The sequence below is a fragment of the Sapajus apella genome, unplaced genomic scaffold (genome assembly GCF_009761245.1).
Source record: "Sapajus apella isolate SASKATOON/1434 unplaced genomic scaffold, GSC_monkey_1.0 scaffold109, whole genome shotgun sequence".
NCBI classification, from domain to species: domain Eukaryota; kingdom Metazoa; phylum Chordata; class Mammalia; order Primates; family Cebidae; genus Sapajus; species Sapajus apella.
In genome coordinates this window covers 2725921-2750209 of record NW_022437049.1, presented here as the reverse complement: position 1 = coordinate 2750209, position 24289 = coordinate 2725921, and the positions used below count along the sequence as shown (strand labels likewise).

At 36.7% G+C, this 24289-nt stretch overlaps 1 protein-coding gene across 1 annotated transcript in view; it reads left to right on the top strand.

The window, feature by feature from the left end:
* ACAA2 (acetyl-CoA acyltransferase 2) overlaps window positions 1-22636 on the top strand; it is a 29004-nt gene extending 6368 nt beyond the window's left edge. The window contains exons 2-10 of the mRNA XM_032259431.1: window positions 5662-5828; window positions 8582-8710; window positions 11056-11172; window positions 12612-12759; window positions 14246-14421; window positions 14961-15090; window positions 19113-19183; window positions 20866-21020; window positions 22215-22636. Of these exons, the coding sequence (XP_032115322.1) occupies window positions 5662-5828; window positions 8582-8710; window positions 11056-11172; window positions 12612-12759; window positions 14246-14421; window positions 14961-15090; window positions 19113-19183; window positions 20866-21020; window positions 22215-22299 (1178 nt within the window). The 3' untranslated portion in view covers window positions 22300-22636. The remainder of the gene's footprint in view (window positions 1-5661; window positions 5829-8581; window positions 8711-11055; window positions 11173-12611; window positions 12760-14245; window positions 14422-14960; window positions 15091-19112; window positions 19184-20865; window positions 21021-22214) is intronic.
* The last annotated feature ends 1653 nt before the right edge of the window (window positions 22637-24289 follow it).

Genomic DNA, 24289 nt, shown 5'->3' with positions numbered 1-24289 from the left:
TGCATATATGTTTAGGATCTTTAGCTCTTCTTGTTACATTGATCCTTTTATCTTTATGTAATATCCTTCTTTGCTTCTTTTGATCTTTATTGCTTTGAAATCTATTTTATCAGCAAAAATTGCAACTCCTGCTTTCTATTTATTTATTTTAGCTCTCCATTTGGTTGGTAAATTTTTCACCATCCCTTTGTTTTGAGTCTTTATGTATCCTTGCATGTGAGATGGATCTGGATGTAGCATACCAATGGGTCTTGGCTTTTTTTGCCTGTCTGTGTCTTTGGATTGGGGGATTTAGTCGATTTAAATTTAAAATTAATAACAATATATGTGTGTTTGATACTGTCATTTAATGTTAGCTGGCTGTTTTGCCTGTTAGTTGATGCAATTTCTTAAATATGTTGATGTTCTTTATTTTTTGGTATTTTTTAGAAAGGCTGATACTAGTTGTTCCTTTCTATTTGTAGTGGTTCTTTCAAAAGCTCTTGTAAAGCAGGCCTGGTGGTGATGAAATCTCTGAGTGCTTGCTTGTTCACAAAAGATTTTATTTTTCCTTCGCTTATGAAGCTTACTTTGGCTGGATGTAAAATTCTGGGTTGAAAGTTTTTTTCTTTAAGGATGTTGAATATTGGCCCCCACTCTCTTCTGGCTTGTAGGGTTTCTACTGAGAGATCTGCTGTGAGTCTGATGGGCTTCCCTTTATGGGTAACCTGACCTTTCTCTCTGGCTGCCCTCAGTATTTTCTCTTTCATTTCAACCCTGGTGAATCTGGCGATTATGTGCCTTGAGGTTGGCCTTCTTGAGGAATATTTTTGTGGTGTTCTCTGTATTTCCTGGAGTTGAATATTGTCCTGCCTTGCTAGGTTGGGAAAGTTTTCCTGAATAATATCCTGAAGCGTATTTTCCAGCTTGGATTGATTCTCTACGTCACATTCAGGTACACCTATCAAACGTAGATTAGGTCTTTTCACATAGTCCCATATTTCTTGGAGACTTTGCTCGTTCTTTTTTATCCTTTTTTCTCTAATCTTGTCTTTTTGTTTTATTTCATGAAGTTGGTCTTCGACCTCTGATATCTTTTCTTCTACTTGATCAATTCGGCTGTTAAAACTTGTGCATAGTTCGCAAAATTCTCGTGTTGTCTTTTTCAGCTCCATTAATTCACTTATATTCCTCTCTAAATTGTGTATTCTTGTTAACATTTCGTCAAACCTTTTTTCAAAGTTCTTAGTTTCTTTGCATTGGGTTAGAACAAGTTCTTTTAATTCCCAGAAGTTTCTTATCATCCACTTTTTAAAGCCAGCTTCTGCTAATGGAACACAGTCTTTCTCCATCAGGCCTTGTTCTGTTTCTGATGAGGAACTGTGATCCCCTGTAGAGGGAGAGGCGTTCTGAGTTTGGGTATTCTCAGCATTTTTAGGCTGTTTTCTTCCCTTCGTTATAGATTTATCCATCTGTGGTCTTTATAATTACCGTCTTTATAGTTGGGTTTCTGAATGGACGTCCAACTTGTTGATTCCCGGCGCTAGAATCTGAGCAACCCACTGCTCCGGCCAAAACAGCGGCTTTAAGATTGATGGTGCTTTTCTGACTCTGCACCAAGAACCGCCACACCAAGGCAGCGGCAAAACCGCCTCACCGGCCTCAAGAGTCACGCTGGCGACAGGTGGGGCTCCTCCGCTGGGAATCTCCTGGTGTGTGAGCAACAAAAATTGATCTGAAAGTGTGGCGTCCTCTCGTTCTCTGCTCTTTCAGTGGGAGCTGCAATCCCGAGCTGCTAGTGATCAGCCATCTTGGATCTCTCCAAAGATGGCTTTGTTTTTCAATCGTTTTTTTTTCACCTGTTCTTCAGATTGGATAATTTCTATTTATCTATCTTCAAAGTGCTGGAATTTTCTCTTTTCATTTCTATTCTGCTGTTAAGCCCATCCAGGGGATTTTTTTATTTCAGGTACTTTTCAGTTTTAGAATTTCCATTTTGGATTTTTATAGGATATATTTATTTGCTGAGATGTCCTGTTTTATTAGGAGCATATTTTCCTCTACATCCTTGAGCATAGTTATAATAGATAGCGGTTTTAAAATCCTTGTCTGCTAATTTCAGCATCTGGGTCTTCTTGGGATTGGTCTCTGTTGTCTTTTTTCTTGAAAATGAGTCATATTTTTTTGTTTACTCATACGTGGATTAATTTTAAATTGTATTATGGACATTGCATATGAAATATTGTTGAGTCTGGATTCTGTTATAATCCTGCAGTCGTAATTGACTTATTGATTGTTTGGCTATTTATTTTTTGTAGGCAGTTAACTCCCCTGCACCCCCATGATAAACTGTGTTTCCCATTGTAGTGGGCAGCAGCTTAAATCTAAGTTCAGTTATTTTAGGCTTGGCTTAGGTGCTTGAAGTCTGACCTACACATGAATGGTTAAAGAGTCAGCCAAATATCTGGGCAGAGTTTATATGTGAAATTTGGACTGTCCCTCTGTGGTGCTCCTCTTTCCCAGATTCTTGCTCACTTTGCAGTGGCTGTGCTTACCATGAACTTTATTCTCTGATTCTTCAAGCCAATAAGACTATGCGTTTCTGAGTTCTAGCCATTCCATGCACCATGGATTGTTAGCCTTCAGGTTAGTTGCCACAAATAAATTGGGCACTTACCCTGTTGAGTTCCCTTCCTGCAAGTATCAACTCCTCTCCTTAGCTGTCTAGTTTTGTTCATTTCCAAGACCTTCAGGTAGTAGTAGTTCTTATAGATTGTCTGGAGTTTTCCATTGTTATCTGTTGGAGGATTGGTCAGATAGGAGCATAGTAGGCCATGACCAGAAGCAGATCTAATGACATTAGGAAGAAGGTATGGAAAGGGGAAAGAAGAATGAAATAAAACAAGCATTAATAGGCTAGGTGCAGTAGCCCATGCCTATAATCCTAGCAGTTTGAGAGGCCAAGTTGAGAGGATTGCTTGAGTCCAGGAGTTCAAGACTAGCCTGGGAAATGCAGCAAGACCCCATCTCTACAAAAAAAAAAAAAAAAAAGTAAACATTAGCCAGGTGTGGTGGCACACACCTGTAGTCCTACCTACCTGGTAGGCTGAGGCAGGGGGATCACTTGAGTTGGGGAGGTCGAGGGTGCAGAGGTCGAGGCTGCAGTGAGCTGTGATCATACCACTGCACTCTAGCCTGGGCACAGAGCAAGACTTTGTCTCAAAAAAAGAAAACACTGATATAAAAAAAGGCAGAGACTGTTAAGGAAGGAGGATTAGAGGAAACTTGAAAAGATTCAGGAAGGCATCATGGTACGAAATAACCCATTTACCAGAACAAAACATTTGTAATGCACCAGACTAGTATTTATGGCCTTTTGTAACTATCTGAATATTTTATCTGTAAAGAATTGAGTGGATCTGTTGTAAATTACAGTTATGTATGTTGCTCCTAATATTCCTTTAGACTATAAATTTCTCAAAGTAGGAATTAAAAAAGAGGTTGAAATAGAAATATTTTAGGTTAGGTTTGGTTTGATGAAAGAGCTCATAGACATAAACTGTAAGATTATTCTTAGATACCAATAGTGGTATAATGCTTGAATAGTCTCATTTGTAGGTCAGTATCTTAGCATATATCCATTGCCGAAAGTCCCATAATTTCTTGACAAGATGTGGAAATGTGAACTTAGATTGTTTTAGAGAGAATTAAGTTAGTATATGCAAAAAAAGTCTATTGCATAGTAAGTGTCCCTTCTATGTTAGCTGTAATGTTTAACTTGCAGAGTTGTTGGGAAGATTAGCTTTTGTATGGAAAGTGATAAAATATCTAGTATTCAGTAGCCCTAATGAATGTCAGTATGATGAAATGGCTGTAACTGATGCTGCTTAATGATAAGCCTGTTTTGCACTGTACAGCTGTAATAATGATGAGTGGGTACCACTCACATCATAATCATTATAGATTTGTACAGTCACAAGTTTTTTTTTTTGGCAGATGGTAGTAGGTGATTGGGAAGGGGTGATTTTTATTTATTTCTACAAGGACACTGATTTAACTAGTAGTGATGATGTAAATTTATGATCTTAGTTTGCATTAATAGATGTATAGATAATTCCTCTGTATTCTTTGTGCTTAGATAAAATGCATGCTATTTCTTTATATTCTAAGGGACACATTTGAATAGGATGTTGGCAAATTACAATGTCTTTAGAGGAAAGCAATCAGAATTAATGTCAAATTAAGAACTGTTGAAGAAATCCCTTTTATTTACCTGAGATGGGTGTCATTGGGTCTGGGGACTTAAAGGTTAGCTGACTTGAGATACTGGAGGTAGGGGATACACCTGTAGAAGGTAACCTGTTTTGCCCATTTCTAAGAGTAAAAGAAAATAGTTCAGCTTATTTGAAATCTGTAACTTGAGGATGTGACTCTAGAAATCCTGTGACTCTAGAAACGGTGGTGTATGTAATTCAAATTCAAAGCAGCATATATTCTAGAAACTACATCTCCATCTGTCTTGGTGCTTTTGGATAGAACTAGAATTGGTGAATTAAAGACTTGGTAAGCTGAGTCAGTACAGAATAAAGAAATATTGTTATACCCAGGCAAGTTAGATGGAACAGTGCCATGCTCTGAGTTTAAATCATGAGTCATTTATTAATTAGCTGGTGACCGAGAAACAGCTAATGCTCAAAGTTCTCTCGGCCCCAAGGGAGGGGCTGGATTCCTTTTTATACCTTGCTTAAGTTAGGGGAGGGGGAACCTAGCTGGAGCAGAGTTTACAGACGCAGAACAAGCAAGTTAGATAAGGAGGCTGGTAACTAGGAGGCAGGAGGTTCTCATGATTGTTGATTTTCAAGGAGGGTATACACAAGTGGTTCCCATGATTGCTGGTTACCAAGGGGGGTATTTGGTACTTGTCATATAATTAATCAAGGGTGGGCATTCACAATGGCAGGTGGGCTTGCCAAGCAGGCTATGGTTACAAAGGTTATATGTTTCTGTAGTTCTAAGTACAGCATGACCCAGCACAGTAGCAAGACCCAGGTATGCACTTAAGGGAGGAGTGGCAGGAGGGGTGAGGCATAGATCAAGATGGAGTCTATCTGGCTGTCAGCAAAATGGAGTCTGTCTGGCTAACACAGGTTAGCACAATATCATTAGTTTATGTTGTCCATTGATGGACACAATGCTTATGCAGTAGCATATGCTGCCTTACTGAAAGTTTTCTGGCAGAGGTTTAGAGATAATATTTTGTCAGGAATTTTTAGAGGTAGTTCGTATAGGGTGAATGGTTGACCTCAGACAACGCTGAGGCACCTTTGGAGATTCTTTTATTCTAATACTAGGCAATATACTTCAGCACATAGAAGGATTTTAGTTCTCAACAAATGTTTCTAGCATTGTGAAGTATCAGAGAACAAGAAAGTTGTCTAACCAGAATGGCTTTACATCACAGCATGCAGTGCAGTTCTTGGTACCTGCATGTAGGTAATGATCAAACTGGCAATCCTTAAGACTCTGCTTCCATGGGTGTGACTTGTTCTAGGTATTACTGCATGACAGAAATCTCCATGATCTAACTTAAAATTGTGTAAGGTTTCACAGTGAGATTATCTGAAGCATTTAGAGGTATTTACTAATCTCTGATTATTTATAACTCTCTCCTTGTTGCAATAGGTGTGTTTGTCATTGCTGCTAAGCGAACGCCCTTTGGAGCTTACGGAGGTCTTCTGAAAGACTTTACTGCTACCGACTTGTCTGAATTTGCTGCCAAGGCTGCCTTGTCTGCTGGCAAAGTCTCACCTGAAACTGTTGACAGTGTGATTATAGGCAATGTCTTGCAGGTTAGTAGGGCAAAGGAAGGTGTTCACTCCTACTGCTTCTTTTATCAGATTCTAAAAGTAATTCCTTTAACATATCATTAAACAACTCTGTTATAAGTTAATAATAGTTACATACTTTAGTTACAAATCACTCAAATTTATAATTTGAGTAATTCTCTGACTCCAGAATCAATGGCATAAATAATTCAAAGCATCATATGTTCTGGAAACTGTATGTCCGTCTGACATGGGATACATTTCAGTGCTTCCTAAATAGCAGATTGACTTCCTTGGCTTACGTGAAGTTACTTGATTTTCTCTATATGGCACCGTAGTAAACACAAGCAATACAGCACACCTCCCCAAATTTTCTTACACATTGTAGGAGCTTGTTCAGTGTTTGTTGTAAGAAATAAGATGCTTCTTTACCTTCTGTCTTGCTATGTGTGATGTACAAAATCAATCATTCATATGCAGGTAATTGAAAGTTCAGAATTCCTTTAAAGTATACAAACATTTATTGGATACCTAGTTAGAGGCCATTATAGGTGCTGTGGTACCCAAGGTGTACCAAAAGGAGGTAATAATCTATTAAAAGAGATAAGACACATACACACACACACACACACATACACACACACAATCTTATATATCTATCTACACAAACATATTTATGATATCTATATTTAAAGGTGTCAGGGACTTTTTTCCTTGCAGTTACATGTGTTGAACCTACAATATTTTCATAAAGAATTTTTGATATTATCTTTTTTTTAATCTTATAACTTTTACCTCTGACCTAAGAAGGCGTTAGAACAGATACAAAAGAAATGGGATACCTTTGGGGTTTGTGTTTTCTAGAATGTATTTTAAAGGAGCTTTTTTCCTTCTACAATTCTGTTTTTTCCCAGCATGGATTCTCTCAAACTTTGTAACACAAAGTCACTATAAATAGTATCAGTTTCATTGTGTTTGTGTCTGTGATCCTAAAGACAGTGTTGCATTAAGTTTGTCAGGCCAACATAGAGTTTTCTTGTAAGGATGTTAAGTGCTTAACAGATAAATATTTTGAGTTAGGCCTTTATGGTTAAGAGAGAACAGAATAACATTTTACAAATACCACAAAGCTGGTTTTCTAATTGAGTTTAATATTATTAAATATCACTTGGAACAAATGAGTTTTACTTTATTCTTAGGAAACAATGAAATTCAATCTGGATTACTTTTTTTTCTTTTTCTTCCCTAATTGCCCTGGCTAGAATCTCCAATGTTGAATAGAATTAAAAGAAACGGATATCTTTGTCTTATTCCTGATTATAGGGGGAAAGCATGCAACCTTTCACCTTTACATATGATGATAGCTGTGAGTTTTTTATAGATTCCCTTTGTCAGATTGAGAAAGTTGCTATCTGTTCCTAGTTTGTTCAATGTTTTTGTCATGAAATGGTGTTGGATTTTGTCAAATGCTTTTTCTGTGTTGACTGAGATGATCATGTACATTTTTTAATTCTGTTGATATGGTGTGATGTATTATTGACAAACCTTGGCAAAAGAATATCCATTAGCCAGTAATTTTTTTAATGACATTAATTTGTAAAATAAGATAATTTCATCTCAGTCAACAAATGAAACATTTAATTAGTGGATTAATTGACGTTACACTGAGTTCCTCCCAATTCCATCTGTATTCAAAACCCTTAACTTATAAATATGCTGAATTTGTTGAATTTTATTTGGAAAAACTTGAAACCTAAACAGAAGTTAAAAGAATAGCACAATGAACATCCTAAAATCCTGTACCTTGATGGACCAATTTTTTATATTTTGTCAACTATGCTTTTGCTCTTGCTACAATACAGGCTGTTAATGTTTTTAGTTGTTACTGGGGGATTTTTTTAAGTCATTTTTTTAACTCAAAGTGTGATCCTTGGACTAGCAACATCAGCTTCACCTGCGAAATGGTTAGAAATGCAGAATCTCAGGCAGACCTAGACCTGTTGATTCAGAACCTATATTTTATTATAACAAGATGCCCTGGTATGCATTTAAAGTTTGATGAGTGGTGGTCTAGTCCTACCTCTTACTCTCCTGACCAGTCATTCATCTGTCTTCTCCCTCAGTATACAGTCCTCAGCCTGTTTTACATTAGAATTACTTAGGATGCTTTTTAAAACTACTGATGCCCAGGCCCCACTAGTTTCACCTTTCTAGTTTAATTGATTTGCTTAGGAACTTGAACATGAATATGTTAATAAAGCCTCCTAGGTTATTCCAGCCTGCAACCAAGGTTGAGAACCACAGCCCCAGATACTTCCTCTATTAAGGAGCACACTACTGTAGGATAGCCTATTCCATTTTTAAACAACTCTGTTATTAATTTCTGTCTTATATTAAGGACTTAATGGGATTTCTCTAAGAAGCAATCATCTTTAATATATTTGAAAAATAGTTGACTGTGGTTACACAACATTATGAATGTGTTTCAGTAATACCATTGAACTATATACACTTAAAAATGGTTACAATGGTAAATTTTATGTGTATTTTACCACAATAAAAAAAATAGGAAAAAACCCAATTGACTAAATTACAGTTTTTATTCAGATCATAAACACTTATTAGGTATATGCTGTACTTAGATGCATTTTGTCCTAGCTTAGAGCCACATAGTTTATCATTTTTGATAGATTGCCAACATTTCCACGTTATTTTATGCTTATTTTTAATTCCTAGATTTATAGAGGAAATTATTTTTCTTTTCCTTCTCTGTTCAGAGTTCTTCAGATGCTCCGTATTTGGCAAGGCATGTTGGTTTACGTGTGGGAATCCCAAAGGAGATCCCAGCTCTCACAATTAATAGGCTTTGTGGTTCTGGGTTTCAGTCCATTGTGAATGGATGTCAGGTATGGACAATATTTTTAATTCTCTGAAAATTGTTAGTAAGTATTAGAAGAAATGTCCTAGCACTGTAGCTTATCTTATAATGCTGATTAGAAGTCAACATTTGATTTTTCTTAGAAAAAATATTCACGGGAAGAAAATAGTTTCTTAAAAGCTAAGAAGGAGGATCACTTGAGCCCAGGAATTTGAGACTAGCCTGAGAATATAGTGAGACCTCATCTCTACAAAAAAATGTTTTTTGATTAGCTGGGTGGTGGTACATATCTGTAGTCCCAGCTACTTGGGAGGCTGAGCTGGGAGGATTGCTTGAGCTCTGGAGGTCAAGTGAACCAAAATCATACCATTACATTCCAGCCATGGTACATTCCAGCCATGGGCAACAGAGTGAGACCCTGTCTCCGGGAAAAAAAAAAAAAAAAAAAAACCTAATAATGAACCTGAAAGTGGAATAAGCCTGTCACAAAAGGACAAATACTTTATGTTTCTACTTCTTTGAGATACCCAGAGTAGTCAAATTCATAGAGACAGAAAGTAGAATGGTGTTTCCAGGGTCTGGTAAGGGAAAGTTAGTGTTTAATGGATATAGAGTTTGTTTGGCAAGATGAAAAGTGTTCTGGAGATGGATGGTTCTGAGATGGATGGTTGCATCACAGTATGAATGCACTTAATGCCACTGAACTGTATACTTAAAAATGGTTAAAATGGTAAGTATTACACATACTTTACTAATATTTATTTTTTGAGGCGGAGTTTTACTCTTGTTGCCCAGGCTGGAGTGCACTGGTGTGGTCTCAGCTCACTGCAACCTCTACCTCCTAGATTCAAGCGATTCTCCTGCCTCAGCCTTCTGAGTAGTTGAGATTACAGGCATGTGCCACCATGCCCTGCTAATTTCATATTATTAGTAGAGATGGGTTTCTCCATGTTGGTCAGGATTGTCTTGAACTCCTGACCGCAAGTGGTCCGCCCACCTTGGCTTCCCAAAGTGCTGGGATTACAGGTGAGAGCCGCTGCGCCTGGCCCTCCTACAATGTTTTTTAAAGTTAGTATGTTCATCATTCTTTTTGAGAACTTCTTTGTAAATCTAGGCACCCTGCTAGATTTACATTCAGTATCTCATTTAATCTTACAGCCATCCTGTGAACCAAGAACTTGTTATTATTCCCATTTTACAGGCAAGAAAACTGATTATTAAAGCCATTGAGTTTACTGAGTCATAGAATTTGAACCCAGGTCTGTGAGAGTTACCTGTGAGGCACTGAATAAAGACTGAGGCAAGCAGGAGAGCTCAAGAATTTAGGAGATAAGGAAATGTGTTTTATTGCAAAGGAAGTGAATTATGCTGTTAGTAGAAGTACAAACTTAGATTGACCTTTTTAAAGGACAGTTGGTTAAATACATTTGTTTCTTTGAGCACAGGGGAAGAGAGTACAGTGAAATCCAATTTTATTTGTAAAAGTCTTCATTTTATTATAAACAAAATAAGAGCCAGAGGTGTATTTTAATGAATAAACTGTTTTTACATTAATTTTTTTCTATAACAATATTATCTTAAATAGTGACCTCAGTTTTCCTAGTAATAATTTTAAGAACTATCAGGTTCTTAGAAGCTCATTTTTTGCTGCTTTTCTGAGAAAGACAAACAGTGGAAAGTGCTAGAAGACTGAAATGACTTCCTTTTTATGAGCCATCTAGATTGAACTAGTTCTTGTAAATATCTGGGATATGTATCTATTAAATATCTATTAATGGGATAAATTTTTCTCTTGCCTTTTTTTTTTTTTTTTTTTTTTTTTTTGAGACAGTCTGGCTCTGTCACCAGGCACCAGGCTGGAGTGCAGTGGCGCAATCTCACCTCACTGCAACCTCTGCCTCAGGAGTTCAAGCAATTCTGCCTCAGCCTCCCGAGTAGCTGGGACTACAGGGCGTGCACCACCACGCCCAGCCAATTTTTGTATTTTTTAGTAGAGATGGGGTTTCACCATGTTGGCCAGGATGGTCTCGATTTCTTGACCTTGTAATCCGCCCACCTTGGCCTCCCAAAGTGCTTCTTTTGCCTTTTTAAAGGGTTTATCCTTTATTATCTGTTGTACATTTATGTGAGACATTAATATCTTTGCTGATTTTCAAGATTTATATTGTGTTAAGAATTAATATTCTTAGCCAAATGTAGGTGGGGTCTGTTACCCAGGCAAACATGATTGAAACCTTTAGCATTTCCTTTTGAAACACTGTAAGCTAGGGCAAAATATTTGTTAGAATTACCATTAATTTGTAAAATCAGTGTGTTTCTTAATACATTGTTTGGGTATGGTAAAAGGAGTTTTTATTGTTTGTTTTTAAATAGGAAATTTGTGTGAAAGAAGCTGAAGTTGTTTTATGTGGAGGAACTGAAAGCATGAGCCAAGCTCCCTACTGTGTCAGAAGTGTGCGTTTTGGAACCAAGCTTGGATCAGATACCAAGGTTGGAACCATAAAAACTTTAAATAATTAGCTCTTATTAGCATTATATAAGTAATTTTAATAACATACCTTTTATGGGAAAGAAAACTAATTTTGAAACCAGTTTTGTTGATGAGGATTGGCAAGATTTGATTGATCTGAAGTTTGTAAACTATTTTTTTTTTTTTTTTTTTAAAAGACGGGGTTTCACCATGTTGGTCAGGCTGGTCTTGAACTCCCAACCTCAGGTGATCCACCCGCCTTGGCCTCCAAAGTGCTTGGATTACAGGCATCAGCCACCACGCCCAGCTTGTAAACTACTTCAAAACTCTATTTCGGTTGTTAGTTTTGACATTTTAACCCATATGAAATTAGATTCTATCTCAGCAGACCTTTAGTAGCGTAATTATCCTGTGTAAGGGGCCATAGGCATGGGAGAGATGGAAGAAGGGAAGAAGTGGATTAAAAAGATAGGCAAAAAAGTGAAGTAATCTCTTTAAACAATTAGTCATCTGAATAATTAAATCTTCCACATGACTTATGGAAGTTTTGTTTCTCAATCTCAGAATAGATTTCTTCTTCTTCACAGAAAACTTTATCTTTGAATACAGATTATATTGTCCCAAATCAAACAAATACTGATTATTTTATCTTTGAGAGCTACAACTTGAGAATGAAATAAAGTTTTCTTCTCATTCCCATGTGAAAGGGTTACTGACATTTTATATTTTTTAGCATTTTCAATAGCAATGTTTGACTTACACTGTTCACTCAGTTTCTCACCTGGCCTTTTTGGAAATTGAAAGGAAAAGAGAATCTATGAGTATTTTAGCCACCAAACACATTTGAGAAATCCTTTACAAAGACAGGTCAGTGAGTCAAATGTCGATGAGGCAGCAAAATGGGGCACACTTCCCAAAGACTTAAATAATAATTAACAACCTTTCTGTAACTCTGGGAGCCTGTCCCAAGTTCTTTTCAGCTGCATAGTAACTGTTAGAATGAACTATTCCTGTCACTGAGGCACAGGATGAAAAAGAAACACAGATATACTCTTTATTAAAGAGTCAGAGCTGGTTTACACAGGTGGTTACAAGAAAACATTGCATGAAGACTCCTTGTCAGGTTTTCTACAAAATATGACCTTGAGGCTTTAATTTTTGAAGGTAAGATAATTTCTGTGATCTCATCATACACATCAAGTCCTGTTGCCTGTCCTTAGACCCCCACATTTAGAGAGGGGCAGAGAATGTGTGCATTTTATTGTGTGACATTGAATGTTTTCAAAAACATTGCATTTAAAAAAAAAAAAAATCCCAGAACTGAATATGAATAGTAATAGCAAATGTTTATGAGAAAGTCTTAATTTTGTTTATTGGAAGTGTCGATTGTATAAAGAAATTATAACACATTACTCTTTAAAACTAATGCCTTAACAAATCACTTTATTAATGTCTTTAGCTGGAAGATTATTTGTGGGTGGTATTAACAGATCAGCATATAAAACTCCCCATGGCAATTACTGCAGAGAATCTTGCTGTGAAATACAAAATAAGCAGAGAAGAATGTGACAAATATGCTCTGCAGTCGCAGCAGAGATGGAAAGCTGGTGAGTGAAACTGGAAAATATCAATATTTATAGAATATAGGAAATATTTTTATTTCTATTATGGTTATATATTTACAAATCACACCTTTAAGAATTTTTACGTCATCTTTTCATTATTCCTTTGTTTTTAGGTGATCAGCTACTTTATTAATTATTGCAAAATTAACTAGAAATTTCTTTTTTGAAAAAGTTAACGCTACTTAAAAAGTTGTATTGCTACTTGGCCCTAGATGGACCCTTGAATTTTGTGCTGAACTGGCCCCGTTGTCAGTAGAACATGCTGAGGAATGATACACTCTGTCAGAGGTGATAACTCACTATGACAACTGGAATAGAGAGGATGTCCTCTCCCACAAGCTGTATCATAATCACAAGAAGCGGTAGTGTGTTTGGAAAGACCCACTGGGTCTTTTATGCTTTCCTTCTCCTACTCCTAATTAAGAATCATTGCACCTGACTCAGACTTAGAACTAGTCCAAGACTCTAGAGTGCCCTGGTGTAGCACAGCAGGTTGCTAGAGCCAGTCCAAAAACAGGCAACATGATAGCAGTTGTTTTATCAGTGCAGCAAGTTGAAAAAATGCGATATTTTAAAAATTAAACGTTAAAGCAAGTGGAAACTCTTATTTAGGAATATTAAATGCTTGAAGCAATGTGAATAAAGTCCATCTTAGCATTTGAGAAGGAAAAGTGGAATAGAGCTGATGCCATCCAGCTCATCTGTGCTTTTTAGTTATATGTTCATTGTGGAAAAGGATTGGTCTAGAAGTCAAGAATTATCAGTTCTATTTCTAGCTCTACCATGCACAAGTTATCAAGCTCAATCAAATCATTTATTCACGGAACCTCTGTAAAATAGAGATAACAATATTTGCCTTCCCTGTTTATCTAATAAGGTTGTTTTAAAACCAAATAAGGGCATATAAGGAGAGTATTTTGCCAATTACAAAGTGATAGCAAAATTAAGGTGGGTATTACCCTATTTCTGAAGCTGTAGATTACTACAGTACATTCTTGTCAGTGGAGGTCAAAATAGGTAAGATGTTTTACTTATAATTATGTTAGTGATCGCTCTCATAATTTCTTCAGGTTGCCTATCACTATTAAGTTTCAGTTAGATTACTTTGTGGCATAGACAACTTGGTGACTTTTTAATTAAGCGTCTCACCAAAAGAAGTTTAAAAGGGGCATTAAATCCATTTGGTGCCATTACATCACATCTATAGCTAACAGACAAATGCTGCTAACAGTTTTAGCAGTGCCTCATCAAAAAAATTGTGGTTAAAAAAATACAATTTTTAAAAGATGCAACATGCATCTACATAAACACATGACGGTATTGTAAATCCTCCAATAGGGAAGGTAAGTTGTGTAAGTAAATAATAAAGACTCAAATTAAAGCAGACTGTGAGGAAAGGGTAGATCAGAAATTAAATTGAAGAATGTTTATTTTTTTAATTCTTATGATAGTCTTTCTACTATTTTAGCTAATGATTCTGGCTGCTTTAATAATGAAATGGCACCAATTGAAGTAAAGACAAAGAAAGGAAAACAGACAATGGAGGTAGATGAGCATGCTCGGCCCCAAACAACCCTGGAGCAGTTACAGAAACTTCCTCCAGTCTTCAAGAAGGATGGAACTGTCACTGCAGGGAATGCATCGGTTGGTATCCCCACAGATTAGCTTGAATTCTTCCTGATGTGGTCAACACAAAATAACCATGAAGTATCTTGTAAATACTTTTTATGCCAGTCTTTAGTTGTTTAGTTTAAACTAATAGTGTTCATATTCAAGTAATTTGGTTTTTCACAGTCCCACACAAAATCTTTTCATATTTATATAATACTCTTCTGATTTCTTAGTTTTCAGAATGTTAGAAAGAAATCTATGTGGTTTATTATTTGGCTTCCAAACTTTTTTTTCTCATGCATACAGTTCATCAGACGACTTCTTACATCTACTCACATCTAGATAAAAGTTTTTCCTTGACACCCTTTTCCTTTTCCTTTAGTGTATTCTGTGTCTTTAAATATCTCCTTCATCTACAGATGAAGGAGTTCTAATTGTATCCCACATTGTGCAATGGCTTCCTATATACTGCCATATTCCTAATACTACTCCAATAGTAATACTACTCTGTTCAAACCTGGATTAACTGGATTATTTTAGCTTTTAGATAATCTAGTATTTTTATTTTCAAGGGGATAGCTGATGGTGCTGGAGCTGTTATCATAGCTAGTGAAGATGCTGTTAAGAAACATAACTTCATACCACTGGCAAGAATTGTGGGCTACTTCGTAGCTGGATGTGATCCCTCTATCATGGGTATTGGTAAGTTTGTAGTAGAACATATTGGTTCTATAATATTTCTGGAGATAAATCTTCTGAAAAGGTAGCCAGACCAAGATCATCTGTGGAGAAGAGAAGATTGGTAATCAGTTTAAACAAAAAATCTTTATGAAGAACTGTCCTAGGCACAATAGAAAAACCAAGACCGTGTAGACTCCAAGTAGGCAGTAATCATATCTTAGTGTCCATTTGAGATTTAAAAAATCAACACAAAGTAATCATATCTTATTGTTCCTTTGAGATTTTAGAAATCAAAACACAGAAAATAACAGAATTACATGATCCTGACAAAAGAAATTATGAGATAGGAGAAATCCTGGGGTGAAATGGAGAAGGCTGTATGGAGAAGGTGGTACTGTAGCATCTTGCCGGTTGTTTTACACACAATCCAAGTACCTCATTCAGTCTTCCCATATCTCCAGTAAGGGAGACATCTTGGTGAATGAGAAAATTGAGGCTTAGGGAGGTTGTCTTGTAAGGTTCCAAATCAGTGACAGCCAGGGTATGAATCCAAGTCTCTCTGAATTCAAATGCTCTCTTCACTGTGAGTTAAATGCATAGTCTCGGGAAGTCAAAGTAATATTCCTCTTGCTCAGGTATTAGCAAAATAATTATAAATAATTATTTAGATTCATAAAGTACTAGCTGGAGAAAATTTGGAACTCTATAAACCTGTATAGTCTTGGCTTAAAATACTTGATTTAGAAGTAGAACAAAGAGCTTTTTGCTGGATACACTAGGAACCATGCATGATGCTGAATTTTAATAGTTCCTGTCATTATTCTCTGGGGAAACAGGGAACAAATTAGGTCCCTCACTTGGAAAAATAAAATTTGGTGCTCAGTAGCTTTGAGCTATCCCACCTATAACCTGCCACTCTAAGGTAAAGCCTGCCCTAGGGTGTAGATTTCAGATTGTTTATAGGGCCAAGTGTTTTTCTATCAGCTCAGCCCTTTTTTGAGTAACTAAATTGTTTTCTGAGGTGGATTCCAAGAGAGGAGGAGGATAGCCTGTTACTGACCTGCCATCTCAGAGATCCTTCAGTGTAAGCCTACAGGTCCTACTCGCACAATAACCACCTATGCTGATTTGGGATTAAAACTCAACCATATTTGCTGCCATATCCCTCAGAGAAGACATATCTCTGTACAGAATTCCTAAGAAAGCAAGTTTGCATGTTCCTATCTTGTCATCTTTCACTATGTGGCTCAAATTTATGTCAACAAGAACTGCAAGATATGATGGCATTTATTATTTTGATATCTACAGCAGTGGTTCCCAACCCCAGATGATTGTCAAAGTCCACTCATAACCCCACACCCTTAGATTTTGTGTCAGTAGGTCCAGAGTGGAGCCCAAGAGCAGAAGTTTTGTTTTTTTTTCCCCCAAGACAGAGTCTTGCTCTGTCACCCAGGCTGGAGTGCAGTGGCGCAATCTCGGCTCCCTGCAACCTCCATCTCCCGGGTTCAAGTGATTCTCCTGCCTCAGCCTCCCCAGTAGCTGGGATTATAGGTGCCTGCCACCATCCCTGGCTAATTTTTGTATTTTTAGTAGAAATGGGGTTTCTCCATGTTGGCCAGGCTGGTCGCAAACTCCTGACATCAGGTGATCCACCCACTTCAGCCTCCCAAAGTGGCTGGGCTTATAGGCGGGAGCCACCACCCCTGGCCCAAGAGCAGATTATTTTTGTTTGTTTGTTTGTTTTTTCTCATATAGTTAGATGCTGTTGATGATCAAACAAATTTGTGTGACATAGGTTAGTTATTTTATACTTCTTTTTCAGTTTAACCTTATTTAATAGGTTCTGATAGATTAGCATAGTCAGTGAGCAAAGAAAGCGTTTTCCTTCCTTCTGTTCCTGGGCTTGAATATTTGTCCTGAAGTACAGTGAATGCCACTGTGTTAGGGTTGTCATTTTTCCTGAGGGCTGGAACAGAGCTGAATGTTCCAAGTGTCCCACAGTATCAGACGCCCCCTTCACCTAGAAGCCTGGCTGTCACTTATGTATAGTGATGGGATTAAACAAGGTAACTACTTGAAGCATCCCAGATCAATAAGTTATTGAGTACCTAATGGGAATTATAGCTAACTATATCTAACTTATAAGAATATTGGTTCCTCAGTTCTATGATTACCTAATGGATAGCAATCCTTAGCCCTGCAGAATAGCTGCAGACCAAGAAAAAGGGGGAAGCCATGACTTGAAGAGAACAATAATGGTTCTGAGGAAGTACACAGCTATATAAAGACAGCACTCCCTGGAACTCCTCAGGGGTGGCAATGGTGGAGGTTGGTGGGTGGAATTTTGAGCCTCTTCAGCTGGAACAGTTCTGGCATTATCTATTATTTGGCTTCATATGCAGAAGGAATTCTGTTGCTAAAAGAGAAAAAGATTGAAAACCAATTCAGAGTACTACTGATAAGTAGCTTAATGCCCAGAGAGATGCACAAAGTCACACAGCTATTAGTGCAGGAACCAGACTAGAAATAAGGTCTCCTTTTCCTAATAAGAATACTAAACCTTCCTCATCCCAGTAAATAACAGAGTGGTCTGGGAAGAGTCCTTTAAAAATCAAGTTATGGTCTAGCATATTGTTACAGTTGATTCTGATTTAAAGTGAACATACTGTGTCATGCTTGCTGTGTTGTTTCTGCTAATAATTAGGAAGTATGTATAACGGTCCGAACATTGTCCACCCTTCCTTTTATGTGTCTGTCACCACTGTTGGCTACCTCATCCCCTGACCAGGCTGGATGACTGATGATTTACTATTGACTACCCATCTCATTTTCACATTTTCATGCTTTAGACAAAGAGAATCTGGAATTGGATCCTGTAGTAAATCGGTAGCCACATGGAACTGGCACTTTAAATTGAAATGCAGTAACTGAATAGTCCTAATCAATAAGCACATGGTTTGATGTTCAAAGAGCATTCTGTGTGACAAAATAAATGAATATTAGATTTCATTATGCCTTTCTTGTAAAGATTGATTTTTCATTTTATAAGGTAAAATACTTGTGAAACTTGATGCAGAATATTTGACTACTTGCATTCAGCAGAACATACCAGATATTCTTTGTAGACATTTTTGGCAGTTTCATTCTTCAAGAACAAGAAGAGAAGTAGATCATCATCTCTAGCCAAATTTTTTACATTTTGGGAAAAAATACTGATTTACTTAAATTCTTAGCAATACTAAACTCTCATTAGTAGATCATCAGAAACCTGGGAGCTAAAGTTTATTTCAGAAGTCTTGTTAAGGTGGAGTTGCATTTCTTAAGTTAGAAATTATGTTTTAAATTTTCTGCCTACCCTTGGAGTTATAAACATCACCACCTTACTTCATAAAACCTTCCCTGAAGTGCCTCATAGTTTCCCATCTCTCTGTGCCCATGTGAAGATACTGCTGCTATTTCTTGACTTTTATCCAAATGGACCTGAAAATTCAGTGTAGCCACAATAACTTCTGTACTATGAATGCATATGACTTGGATCCCAGGAAACCACTCAGTCTGCCTTGCTCTTTGATATCAATTATAATCTAATAATATAACTGACTGTAAAATCCCATATATAACTACTTTGGCTGTTTGAAATCTTAAAGCCATTTATGGTAGAACTTTTCATGTAATTCTGCCATCTGCAATTTGAATGTATAAATAGCTTTTCACCTTGGTTACATTTTATTTTTATTTTCTTTTTTAAAGACAGGGTCTTGTTGTTTGCCCAGGCTGGTCTTGAACTCCTGGCCTCAAGTGATCTTCCCACAGCAGCCTCCCAAAGTGCTGAGATTACAGGCATGAGCCACCATGCCTGGCCCCTTTTCCTGCCTCTTTATTGTCACCTCATTTAATAGGAGCTGTCAAGGTAGCAAGATTTGTGGCTACTAATAACTGCCACATTATTTCTTCCTTAGTTGGAAAGGAGGAGAAGCTTGATACATAAATATAAAATGACATTTATTTCTATATTTTTATAGAATATTTTTATTCTTTTATAGGTCCCGTCCCTGCTATCAATGGGGCACTGAAGAAAGCAGGACTGAGTCTTAAGGACATGGATTTGGTAGAGGTAAGTGTTCATTTTTTTACAACATGAATAAACCACATACTTTTATAGCATAAATGGCTTTAATTTGGTCTCTTATCACTCTTTGCATTTCATTGTAGTTAGCCTTTCCAAATGATGTATATCTAAGTGAAGATTAGCTTCATGAGATGCTTTGTGTTGGTGCTTTTCCCTACCTAGTTAAAATCCTTTACTTATATTTGAATTTTCAAACTGCCTGATTTCCCCTACTAAAGTATAAATTCCTGGAAATTTCTTAGTACTTGATAAAAATTGGTTATATTTTAGACTATTAACATGCCTGTTGAATATTATATAAGGTGGAAGAAAAGTAGCTTTAATTTTATATATTAAAGTGAAAAAATATATGTAAAATAATTGACATAATAGAAAAGCAGTATCTAGTGCCAAATCTACAAGTTTCTTGCCCTTCTCCCCAAATAGAGCCCTCTCCCTTAAATGTATCTGTGGCTTTTATACCATAGTTGTAGCTTGATTTGGGATGCACCTATCATAATTTTTGACACTGGAACTTAAATTTATTGATAGAGTGATTTTTTTCTAAATGTTAGCATTACAACTAAAATGTCTTAAGCATTTAGCATAATTAAAAGAAGAGGTGGAAACAACACTTCAAGATGACTGTTTATGTTCCACACTTTGAGTATTTGAAAATTTTAGGTGATTAAGCATGTGCTGCTTGGCATTGGGAAATAACTAACAGAACAAAGGAAATTTGTCTATTTAACTTGATAGAGAAGAGGTAGGCACAGGTGTGATTTCCTCTCTATGGCAGTCTCTCACCCAGGAAACCATGATTTCAGACAAATGGTTTATCCTTAAATCTCTTCCACTTTTAGTAGATCACAGTTCAGAGCCTCAAAGTATAGAATAGAAAGATAATGGTGGATCTAAGCACAAATGAGGTACCATTTTGAGAGACCACAAGGTATAGTAGGAAAGAGCACAAGACTGAATTTTATCCCAACTCTGCAAAAGTTACCTTAGAGTGAATTTCCTTATCTATAAAATTCCTGAGTTAAGATAATACAGTACTATAAACCTGAAGTAAGGTAATTGCCAGTTTGGGTAAGTATAATAATATGATGCTTTTCAGTTATGCCACATTTCAACATAGTAACTAACCATTCCCTTTATGTATGTATGTGCCTTTGAAGGTTTATTCTTGGTTGTGTGTCAGCTTCTTGGAAGGATAGCTCTGGGTACTGCATAATAATGATAATAATAATAATAATAATAGCAGCCACTTACTGAGTACTTGCCATGTTTCAGGTAATACACTGGACACTTTAACCTTGACAGTGACTCTTAGCATGATACCACAGTCACATTTTCACATGCAGAAACATGAATTTAAAGAATATATACAAGGTCACACACTAACAAATGATATAGCCAATATTTGAACCATCCATCTAGTTCTAAAACCTGTGAGCTTTCTACAGTATCCTACTGCATCTAGTATGTGATTACTGAGAATTTCCTCTAAGGGATGCATTTGACTAAAAGTATTATTTAGTAAATATACCAATTTCAAACCTGATAGCTTTATACGGAATAATTGAAGATAAAATAACTTTGTGAGGTAATTTAAATAGGAAGAAACAGCAGAGTCTGCTATTGATAGGACTGGACCTTATTAGTGCTTTAATTTTTGTTTTAAGGTGAATGAAGCTTTTGCTCCCCAGTACTTGGCTGTTGAGAAGAGTTTGGATCTTGATCCAAGTAAAACCAATGTGAATGGAGGAGCCATTGCTTCGGGTCACCCACTGGGAGGATCTGGATCAAGAATTACTGCACACCTGGTTCATGAATTAAGGTACTTGCTAGAAATAGCTGCATTTCAGATTTGCTGTTCTTTATAGAAACGCATGGATTTAGGATTCCCCAGAACAATCCAGCATTTTTCATTCTCCTTTGTGTTTCCTGCACTGGTTCCTACCAGGAACAAGCTACTTGGGCAGTGCTTTCCATCTGGCCTTATAGATGAGTCAGAGTTATCATGTTAGTGGCTCTGCACTTAGGAACCAAGGTCTTCATCTGTGTGTCCAGTCTCTGTGCACTGTGTGGCCACTCAGCATGTGTTCATTGCGTGAGCAGATGATGAGGCCTTAGTTCTTAAAGCACTTGTATTTTAGGGCCAGTTACAGGAGTAAAATAAATTAATATTGGAAAAAATAAAAGTACTGAGTACTGATCTAGATGCCATCATTTATGAAACTTGGTCTGAGCTAAGTTTTTATTTTCACGGGTTCCAGAAGGAGCTTTCTGTGCGTGTTTGGTACTTTTTAGTTTTGATGGAAGAGCTCCTCCTTCTGGTACTACGTATTTTTGGAACATTTTGCTCTGCAGAAAAATTGCAAACAAAACCAGGTAAGTCAGGCTGAAAAATAACTCCGACTCCCTGATAGGCCAGGGGAAATGCGACTCTATTTCACTTAATGATTCATTGAGTTGAAATGAGTGATTGACACATACAAAAATAATTCCTGGATAATTTTCTCAGTCATCATCTTAGGAGTGAGGAGTACTTTAAAAGAGTAATTTTTATGACAGGGACATGAATAGTTTCTAAATTATCTGCCCTTTCATAGGGATAAACTTTATTAATTACATATCTTCTAAGGTGCCGTGAGGCTGTCACACCATATAAATCAAAGGAGCTGAATGTTCATCTTCTTTCCCAGCTGCTTCTGTTTATCAATTTACCTCCTCTTCTCACTCCTTTCCCATAACATATGCAAGCTTGTATATGTGTTTCAGGTCATCTAAACCTAAATCCATTCATCTCCTTTTTAGAGTGCCTCTCTCTTCTGTTTTCTATTTTTGAATGATAAACTTTCAGCTTTCCATGTTGTAATTATAAACCAATATTGAGGACTGGGGAAAAGATTGAGCAGATGAGGTGAATAGTGAAAGAAAGAATGAATAGTGAAAATGTGATTGTTATTAGTTCTATTTAGTTAATTAATTTTTTATTAGAATAGATTTTAGTCACTGCTTTCTTTCTCAGGCGTCGAGGTGGAAAGTATGCCATTGGATCAGCTTGCATTGGAGGTGGCCAAGGTATCGCTGTCATCATTCAGAACACAGCCTAAAGAGACCAGTGAGCTCACTCTGACCCACTGTTACTCTACTTGGCCAGGCCACAGAAAAACAGGTGACCTTCAGAGCAGCTGCCACAACTGGCCATGCCCTGCCATTGAAACAGTGATCAAGTTTCACGCCATGGTGACACAAAAATGCATTTATCTTGAATAAGAGCCCACGCTACAAGTACGTTCTCTCAGATTTGTACTAGTGAAATATGTATTTCTGAACTAAAATTCAACTATAGAAGACATTAAAAGAAAGTGTATTCTTGCCAAGTAACCACTACTTCTGCCTTAGATAATATGATTATAAGGAAATTAAATAAATGTTGCCTTAACTTCAGTTAATGTTTTCCTATATTTTTAAAATTTTTAAATTGTGATAAAATACATATTACATAAACTTTACTGTCTTAACCCTTTTTTAGCATACAGTTCACTGGCATTAAGTATATTCACATTGTTGTACAAACATCACCACTATTTATCTACAGAACTTTTTTGATCATCACACACGGAAACTCTGTACCCAGTAAACAATAACTCCTGATTCTCCCATCCCCTGACAACCACCAATGTATTTTGTCTCTATGAATTTGATGACTCAAGGTACCTCATAAGTGGAATTATAAATATTTGTCCTTTCATGACTGGCTTATTTTACTTCACATAATGTTCTCAAGATTCATCCACCTTATGTTGTAGCCTGTGTCAGAACTTTTTAAAAAGCTGAGTAATATTCCATTGTGTGTATAACCTTACTTCCATTTTTCCCAGCTTAAAGGCCATCTTTCGTCCTTTGTTTTCTCCCTTCAAAATGCCCCACAACAGTTCCATTGCTTTGTCTGTTCTAAGACTGGATATCTAGTAGGGAAAGGCCCTGTTCTTGTTAACTTCATGAAAGAGCCATTGGAAATTTTAATTGAGATTAAATTGAATTTATGGGTTATAAATGTATTAGGGATATATCTTTTTTTTTTTTTTTTTTTTGAGACAGCAGCTTGCTCTGTCACCCAGGCTCGATTGCAATGGCACAGTCATGGCTCACTGAATAATAGATAATATTAAATAATACTAGATAATGTTAAATAATAGCATCATGGTTCCTCAACCCTTTGCTCATATGGCTTCCTTCATTTGATTAAAAAGTTGGAGTGGCACATACATCCTCCTTTCTGTCATAGAGAGGCAAGCAGCCCACTCATGTTTTGAGATAATGGACTAGAGGCAACAGCAAGTCCAGCTTTTCTTCTTTGATCCTTATTGAGAAATAGGTTTCCTCTTGTGTCATGAAAATATTAAAAAGAGCACTGTATAATTTCTCATAATAAAACAATGTTTTACAGAACATTTTGTTTTTTACATTTTCTTTTGTTGTAACTTGTAATAAACTATCTCTGTAGGATGAAATGACTAGGGCCACATGTTACCATCTTCTAGAAACACTAGTGATAGTTTATCAAGCCTATGAATTTCCAGATGAAGGAGGAATTGTCACCAATTAAATAGCTGAAGCAAGCCCCTTCATAGGGCATCTCCTGGCACAGGCCTTGGTAAAGGTTTATTGCTTTTCCCCATAAAGGTCTTACGTAGTTTTGCTATTCCACTGAAACCTTTCTCCTATTTTCTTTACATTTGGTTATTGCTAATGAATAGCTTTTGGGTATTATATATCTAGCCATGCTAATCTATAGCCTATGGAACCTCTTCAGCAGGGGTTCCCTTCTCCCTCAGTGATTCCTCAAGATTGGCCTATAATTGTTATTGACTTAAAAGACTGCTTTTATATGATTCCACTTGCAGAACAGGACAGAGAAAAATTTGCATTTACAATACCCCCTATTAATAATGAAAGGCCAGCTTGTTGATTTCATTGGAAAGTGTTTCCTCAAGTAATGCTAAATAGTTCTACCATTTGTCAGTTTCATGTAACTCAGGCTTTGCTCCCCAGTAGAAAAGAATTTCCTGATTGCAAAATTATTCATTTTATGGACGA